Source organism: Echinops telfairi, unplaced genomic scaffold (assembly GCF_000313985.2).
Source record: "Echinops telfairi isolate 266 unplaced genomic scaffold, ASM31398v2 ScPeMD7_7424;HRSCAF=8462, whole genome shotgun sequence".
In the NCBI taxonomy this organism is placed as follows: Eukaryota; Metazoa; Chordata; class Mammalia; order Afrosoricida; family Tenrecidae; genus Echinops; species Echinops telfairi.
Genome location: NW_022111324.1, coordinates 44,942,629 through 44,951,792, shown reverse-complemented (window position 1 = coordinate 44,951,792; position 9,164 = coordinate 44,942,629). Strand labels below are relative to the sequence as shown.

Sequence of the window (9,164 nt, the reverse complement as noted above, 5' to 3'; positions counted from 1 at the left end):
CGGCCGCCCCTCCCCCGCAGTGCGTGTTAGCCTCCTCTACCTCCGCAACCCCGGCCGCCGAGCCCCCCCCTCCGCCAGCCCCGGACATGACTTTCAAGAAGGAGCCGGCGGCGTCAGCCGCGGCCTTCCCCTCGCAGAGGACCTCCTGGGGATTCTTGCAGTCCTTGGTTAGCATCAAACAAGAGAAGCCAACAGATCCCGAGGAGCCGCATTCCCACCACCACCATCACCACCACCACTTTGGAGGGCTGTTCGCTGGGGCCGACGAGCGATCCCCGGGCCTAGGAGGCGGGGACGGGGGGAGCCACGGCGTCATCCAGGACCTCAGCATTCTCCACCAGCATGCCCAGCAGCAACCAGCCCAGCACCACCGCGACGTGCTGCTCAGCAGCAGCAGGACTGATGACCACCGTGGCAACGAGGAGCCAAAGCAGGACACTAATGTCAAAAAGGCAAAGAGGCCAAAGCCAGAATCTCAGGGAATCAAAGCCAAGAGGAAGCCAAGTGCATCTTCCAAACCTCCTTTGGTTGGAGATGGAGAAGCTGCCATCCTCTCCCCAAGTCAGAAACCTCATATCTGTGATCACTGCAGTGCTGCTTTCCGAAGCTCCTATCACCTGCGGAGACATGTCCTCATTCACACGGGAGAAAGGCCTTTTCAGTGCAGCCAGTGCAGCATGGGCTTCATTCAGAAATACCTACTGCAGAGACACGAGAAAATCCATAGTCGAGAGAAGCCATTTGGATGTGACCAGTGCAGCATGAAGTTTATTCAGAAGTACCATATGGAGAGACACAAGAGGACACATAGTGGAGAAAAGCCATACAAATGTGACACTTGCCAACAGTATTTTTCCAGGACTGATCGATTGTTGAAGCACAGGCGCACGTGTGGTGAAGCCTTAGCTAAAGGAGCAGCTAGTGCAGAGCCTGGGTCATCAAACCATAGCAATATGGGTAATCTGGCTGTGTTGTCTCAGGGAAGTACAAGTTCATCAAGGAGGAAAACAAAGTCAAAAGGCGTAGCTATTGAAAATAAGGAACATAAGACTGGTAAAGCAAATGAATCACAAATTCCCAACAGTATAAACATGCAGAGTTACTCCGTAGAGATGCCTACTGTGTCTTCCAGTGGAGGCATACTTGGCGCTGGTCTCGATGAATTGCAGAAAAGGGTGCCAAAAGTGATCTTCAAAAAAGGAAGCAGAAAGAATACAGACAAAAACTACCTTAATTTTGTGTCACCGTTACCAGACATTGTTGGACAGAAATCCTTGTCTGGAAAACCCAGTGGTTCCCTTGGCCTGGTATCAAATAACAGTGTGGAGACCATTAGTCTTCTCCAAAGCGCAAGTGGCAAACAAAGTCAAATAAGTAGTAATTATGATGATGCCATGCAATTTTCAAAGAAAAGAAGATATTTGCCAACTGCCAGCAGCAACAGTGCCTTTTCTATAAATGTAGGACACATGGTCTCCCAGCAGTCAGTCATTCAGTCTGCAGGTGTCAGTGTTTTGGACAACGAGGCGCCATTGTCGCTTATTGACTCTTCAGCTCTAAATGCTGAAATTAAGTCTTGTCACGACAAGTCTGGAATTCCTGATGAGGTTTTACAAAGTATTTTGGATCAATACTCCAACAAATCAGAAAGCCAGAAGGAGGATCCTTTCAACATAACGGAGCCGCGGGTGGATTTACACACCTCAGGAGAACACTCAGAATTGGTTCAAGAGGAAAATTTGAGCCCAGGCACCCAGACACCTTCAAATGATAAAACAAGCATGTTGCAAGAATACTCCAAATACCTCCAGCAGGCTTTTGAAAAATCCAATAATGCAGGTTTTACTCTTGCACCCAGTTTCCAGTTTGTCAGTCTCTCGTCACCTCTCCATAACCACACTTTATTTCCAGAAAAACAAATATACACTACATCTCCTTTGGAGTGTGGTTTCGGCCAATCTGTTACCTCAGTGTTGCCATCTTCATTGCCAAAGCCTCCTTTTGGGATGTTGTTTGGATCTCAGCCAGGTCTTTATTTATCTGCTTTGGATGCAACACATCAGCAGTTGACACCTTCCCAGGAGCTAGATGACCTGATAGATTCTCAGAAGAACCTAGAGACTTCATCAGCCTTCCAGTCCTCATCTCAGAAATTGACTAGCCAGAAGGAACAACAGAAAAACTTGGAGTCCTCAACAAGCTTTCAGATTCCGTCTCAGGAGTTAGCTAGCCAGTTAGATCCTCAGAAAGACATAGAGCCTAGAACAACGTACCAGATCGAGAACTTTGCACAAGCATTTGGTTCTCAGTTTAAGTCGGGCAGCAGGGTGCCAATGACCTTTATCACTAACTCTAATGGAGAAGTGGACCATAGAGTAAGGACTTCAGTATCAGATTTCTCAGGGTATACAAATATGATGTCTGATGTAAGTGAGCCATGTAGTACAAGAGTAAAGACACCCACCAGCCAGAGTTACAGGTAAGGTCCCCAAAGTGACCAGGCTGGGGGTCTTCTAATGTAATTTTGTTTTATTTTGAGAACACTGCCATTGGAATGTTTCTACACGATCCTATTAAGAATAATGTAATGCCCTTTCAATGCAACTTTTCATATTTAGTTTATTTTGTTAGCGTGATTTTAGCTGTTTGTATTATGATTTTTTAATCAAAATCAATAGATTAAAAATAGTTTGACATTCAAAGTGACAATGTTTAGCAATCAAATTTACATGTATAGATTGTCAGGGATTAGCCCAAAAGTTTTAAATGCAAAAAAAAGGAAAAAAAAAAAACCTTTAAAAAAACCTAGAAAAAAACAAAACGAAAAATTTAAAAAAAACTTTGTTGCTAGGATTAAGGTTATTCTAATTGCTTTACTCTCAGGAAAGTGTAATAACGCATGGGAATTCTGTACGTTATCACTGTAATGGAATATCCAATTTACAGATAGTATGATATACATTTCATCATTTAAGGGATCGAGAACATTTCAAATTGCTCCATCTGGACTGATAAGATACACATTTCATCTTTTTTAAGTAAGGGATCGAAAACATTTCAAATTGCTGTCTCCGTCTGGGCTGATCCAGAATTCTGAGGTGTTGGCTACCTATATTTTGTTGCAGCTTTTTAATGCACTCTGAACTTCCAGACAACATTCATTCCAGCCTGGTAGAACACATATTCTTGGATCTTTGATCAGAGCCTGGAATGATAGCTTGACTATACGAAGGAGGGGGGGGGGGGGCACTCACTCTCCCCTAATCTGAGCTGTAGCAAGGCTGTAATTCCATTAAGAGATTCTACTGATTTATAGGACAGTGTTGAAGCCCAAGTGGTTGTTGGTTGTTGGTTCCAGTATTAGAACCCAAGTTGGCATTACATAATTCATTGCAATTTGGGGAACCTATTATTTATTATACATGGCCTAAAACATTGTTACTCTGATCTGTCCTATCACTTACACTTCTCCTGTGTGGGGTTTTTGTTTTTATTTTCTTAGAGTTCTAGGCCTTCCTTGTTCCCTCTTTTCTCTATCTTGATAGTTTAAACTTTACAGTGATTCACATGCTAATGATTCATTATGCATTTTATATGCCACGAGAGGCACCCACATACTGAGCAGTAGGGCAAACAACCCTCCTCCCCCTTTTTTTAAGAAATCCCTTAAACATTTTCATGTATAATAAAACTCCTATTCAAAGCTATGAACATTAATAAGGTTGTAATCCCGACTGGTGAAATTGCTGGTAAGAGTGTGTCCATGTTGATGATGACATCAGAACCTCTCTGAAACTGCAGCCTTTAATGTACATTTTTAAAGGGTACATTTTGTCAGTATTGTACGTGGGTCTTGTAAAGTCATCAAAACTTGCTATGAACGCTAATGGCCATTTGAAGCTACTGAAAGGCGGTGGCTCTGCTCTAAACCACTTTTTAGCAATTGTATTTTTTTCCTGATTATATTTTTTAATGTACTTTGGTGTTTATGCTGATGAGTTTTTTTATGTACTTTTGGTGATGTTTCAGTCTTATGTACTTTTCTGACGTCAGAAAAGTACCACTGGTTGTTTGCAGTCTTATTGTGTAATCAGCCTACCACAGGCGTCCATGTATAATAAAGTAATTAATATTGTGCAAGTGTAAAACACTTCTGTTATGAAAGCAGTGTTTGGAAAGATAAGAAATTATTTTAAAAAATGGTTACAAAATACTAGTTAATTTCCTTTCCCCACTCTTTCACCCGTGAGTCTTCTTTATCAGCCGAAGAGTCACCTGTTTGTCAATGCAAGGTTTTTAGAAAAATGTATTTAATCTTAAATTCACTCAGTACTAAAAAGTTTGTATTTCTTATTTTGGTAAGTGCGGTAAGTTCTATTGGGTACAGAATCCCAGCTGTAATCAAAGGATAGAGAGGACTTTTACCACTGTATCTCTTAAGCTGTATGATTTTTCTCCAGTTTTTTTGTTTTATACAGGTTTTGAATTTCTTTTAACTTTTATTGTGTGTACTGAATACTGCTTATGTATTATTCTGATTGTTTGCTCTAGTTTACTACCAATAAAAGTCCTGTTAATCACAAAATTGAAGAAAGGAGATATCACTTAATACCCAATCACGTTTTTTCATATTTTCCTGTTGAGTTCATTTCATTAAATGTTCACGTCCGTGGTGTAACCTGTCCCTTAGGAGTTTCTATTTTTATTACATTTAAAAGTGCTTCATGTTTCTTGGTTTATCTGAAAATTCAAGGAAAATTTTCTGTGTTTGAGATTCACTATAATATGAAAGGCTAGGAATTCAATGTTATGTAAATTAAGATGTGTCCTTGTAACATCTGATTGGCAACCTAAATACTGTTCCAGAGAGATGTTACATTTATTGAGGCTTGATTTAAAATTAGATTCCAGTATCTTGGTTCTAGGTGCATTCATTTTGCCTAATAAAAGGTTGTAAACATAGTATATCACAAATAAAAATGGTTGTATTTTCAGCAGTAGTAAATCAGTTGTGTTAAATTTGAGCATATGTTAGCAGGAAATTGCTAAAGCATATAAATATTGATACAAGAAAGATCTTTGAAAAAGGCTACTAAATACATTGGTTTTTAAAGATGAAGAAGGTAAATAACATCATGAGAAATCGTGCTGTGAGATTACAGTGGCATTAGTTTAGACTTTTGGTCCTCTGGTGTGGGTAGTAGTCTAGGGAAATGCTAAAAGAATTTGCACTGAACATAGTATGGATTTCTCTGCAAAAAGTAAGTTAACTTGTGAGTCCAGGTGGTTAGGATATGTAAATATTTTTCTGTGATAAAAGCGTGTCCCTAGATTTGGTCATTTTCTTCAGCAAAAGTGTTGAGCCGAAGTTCACTGATTCTGTGTTGAAATCCAACTCTTGATTTCTCTGTCCCGGTAAACTGACTTCTCTGGATTTTCCCTAACCGATTGTTTGATTTCTCCCCCCCCCCCCCCACCTTCTCTCCTTTTTAAAAAATTTAAATCCTTGGAGTGTCTGAACCTGGTTGTGATCATCTTAAAATTTATGCTTCTACTTTTAAGATATTAGCCTATGAAGTAGAGAGCTATGCTTTGGGTTTCTGTTGTGCCATTTTAAGTTCAGGATAAAGGATCATGACTATATAACTTAGCAATTACTGGTCGGTAATTTTGAGGCATTTCAATAATGAGAATAGAAATGTGCAAGAAAATATAACATTACGTTTTTTAATGCTAATTTTCCACTGCAAATATAATGCTTGTCCATATTTCAACCTCAGATTTCATTTTCTGTATTGCACTAATGAGAATGGCAAACTACTCGTTCTTGGTTTCTGGCATTGTGTTCTTCCTTGCCATTGGTCACATGAAAACCTAAAGGAAGTGCCAGTTTGAGTGATGATGGCCTCATGGGACCATATGCCATCATTAGCTTCCAAACGGATAGGTGTTTATTAAACTGAAGAGCTTGCCTCAAGAAATGAGCTGCTGAACCTTCAGAATTCTATTTTTACAGTCATAGGCCTGTTTGAAGACTATCATTGTCTGAGATATATATAATGACAAGATTTCGTATTTAAAATGTGACGCAACACTCCTTGTAAGTCGTTCTAGGGCTGGAACCCAGGCCGAATGTTGCCTGATATTCCATGAATATTTTATTGTGGGATCCCTTCTGGAACTGGGGAGATGTGTGAGGATAGACCGGTCTGCTTTGTACTCTTTAGAACAGCGGTTCTCAACCTCGAGACCCCTTTGCTGGTCAAATGACCCTTTCACGGGTCGCCCGATTCATAACAGTAACAAAATGACCGTTAGGAAGTAGCAGCGAGAATAATTTTATGGTTGGGGGTCACCACACCGTGAGGAACTGTATTAAAGGGTCACGGCATTAGGAAGGTTGAGAACCACTGCTCTAGAAGATGATAGAAGAGTCTGATAGCTGGGGAAACCTTACGATTGTGCTAATCAGGTCCACTTGTTATAATGTTCTTATTGCTTGAATTGGCATATGCTAATGCCAGGAGATAGGCTCTTGAAATTCTGTTGTGCTCTATCCCTCATCAAGAAGTCTTTTATTTTTATTTTTTTCGTTTTACTTTTTTTTTTAGTCGTTTTATTAGGGGCTCATACAACTCCTATCACAATCCATACATACATCAATTGTGTAAAGCACATTTGTACATTCATTGCCCTCATCATTCTCAAAACACTTCCTCTCCACTTAAGCCCCTGGCATCACGTCCTCATTTTTCCCCTCCCTCCCTAGTCCCCCAACCCCCTCATGAGCCCTTGATAATTTTTAAATTATTTTTTTGTCATATCTTGCCCTGTCCGACGTCTCCCTTCACCCACTTTTCTGTTGTCCGTCTTCCAGGGAGGAGGTCACATGTAGATCCTTGTAATCGGTTCCCCCTTTCCAACCCACCATCCCAGTATGGCCACTCACGCCACTGGTCCTGAAGGGATCATCCGCCCTGGATTCCCTGTTTCCAGTGCCTATCTGTACCAGTGTACATCCTCTGCTCTAGCCAGACTTGCAAGGTCGAATTCGGATCACGATAGTCGGGTTGGGGTGGGGTGGGGGGGTGGGAAGCATTTAGGAACTAGAGGAAAGTTGTATTTTTCATCATTGCTACATCGCACCCTGAAAAACAGTCTTTTAAAATAATCTGACAAACTAATTTGAGATTACTGCTATAGAGGGTACATAGCTTTTTATTGGTTTCTGCTTTTTGGTACTTACTTTCCAGGAAAAGGTGACTGCGTGTGACCAACATAGGTTGATTGTATTTACATTCTTGTTGCACCTCTGGGTCAGCCTGCAGAAGTGTTGTTCGATGGGTCTTTCTGGTCATTGATTCTTTGGATGACTCGGTAGACGCTACCTTGGCACGCCCCCCTTCCCCCAATGAAATTGTACTTACATAAGAAAATTTACAAGCCAATTTACATGTTCACAAAACCTGAAAAAAACATTTTTAACTTCAGGGCCTAATTAGGAATCGCTGCCTTAGAAGACTGCCTAAATATTGAAATATTATTTTACAAATAAAAAGTCAATGCCTAAACCAAAAAGGTACCCTATATTAAGGGTGTTTAAGTTTTTCCTTATCTGTAATTACCATTTATGGAACTCATTGAGTTTGTAAAAGTCATAGGGGCTCATGATATACTGGTCAAATAATGGGTTGAATAGAATTTATAATTCTTTGCAGTGTCTCATCTGATAGTACCATACAGATGCTAGACTTGACAATAGTTCAGTATTTTCCATTAACAAAGAAATGTGTTAATAGTGTACGATAACTACAGTGACCTGCTCTAGCTTATTATTTGCACAGAAAAAAACTCACAAAACTATTGGCAAAAATGATGGAATATCCCTGCCAAACCATACCTGTAACCGAGGAGACTATATAGTTCATATAGTATGACTAGGGTAACTGCCTAGGTTGAAATGCACTGTGCAAGATAGGTCTTATAAAAGCTGCTCGGCGCTGAAATAGCTGGTATACACGTAGAGAAATGCCTGGACCGTGTGTATTCTGCACAGGGAGATGGGCACAGGTCGTACGGAGATCTTGGAATGCAGAGGGAAAGGGAATGGAGTGCGTGAAGTGTAACCAGGAGGATAAAGGAGACCTTGGTTGAAAGAAATCAGTGCTTGTTTTATCATTCTTTCACCTCTACCTGCCTTTGATACTTTGGTGTGAACCTTGGTACTGTTGTGGAACAATTAATCAATAACCCTTAGCAGAAGAGTGTGGTGAACTCCTATTTACATTCCCAATCTAATGGGGACATGGCTAACCTTTGTATTTCTATATTACGTCTTTTTCTTAGTAATTCATAATAGTGTATGGTGTCCATTGATTGGTATTTTAAATAATTTCTCCCATCCCAGGGCAGTTTTAGTCTAAATTATTGGCCATGGACAAAACTAAGGGATCAAAACAGGAACTTTGAACCCTTATTCCCTCACCCCTTTGAAAAAGAAACTGAGAAGTACAATGCGTCTTTGAAAAAGGAATTGATAAAGTACAATGCATAAAGACATATAACAAAAAAGTATGAGTGACTTTAGGAAGTTGAAAGCCCTTAATTTTTGGACTGTTTGCTTTGAAAAGTGTTGCTTAATTTTCACTTGTGAGAGGCTCATGTTTTTCCTACTTCAGCCAAGAGTCTGGTTTTATAAGCATTTTCTATTAAATTGAAGTTTTAGTTGGGAGCTAAATGGTTGTTTTTGTTTGTTTTGTTTTTTTGGGGGGGCAGCTGAAGTTTTCATTTTGAGTTTGAGGATGAGAACTAAAAGTTGCAAGTTAAAGTTTTCATTTTTAATTGAATTTGGTGGGGTAAATACAATGTTTGCAATTTGGAAACGGCATTTTCAGATTGATTTTTAAGTGGATTGCAAAATTGAGTAATGAGATCAGCAATATGACTCTTTAATACTTGGTTGCACATAAACTCGGCTCTTCCTACGAGGAAGCCAAATGCACACATTTGATAGAGAGTCCCTTCTTTTTGGAGGGTAGTGCGAGCTGTAAGTGGGCATCATTGTGGGTCTCCGTGAATAGACAGCCCATGAGCTTGATCGGTTTAACTGGTGGAACTGGAAAGGCTGCAGTGTCTTAGTGGTCCAAAACAACAAAGTGCTCAGT

The 9,164-nt window shown here is 40.2% G+C and overlaps 1 protein-coding gene across 1 annotated transcript in view; it reads left to right on the top strand.

Annotated features, from left to right (window-relative positions):
• Positions 1-4,678, top strand: part of ZNF281 (zinc finger protein 281) — a 31,788-nt gene extending 27,110 nt beyond the window's left edge. The window contains exon 5 of the mRNA XM_004699786.3: positions 1-4,678. Coding sequence (XP_004699843.2) covers positions 1-2,483 — 2,483 coding nt within the window. The 3' untranslated portion in view covers positions 2,484-4,678.
• The last annotated feature ends 4,486 nt before the right edge of the window (positions 4,679-9,164 follow it).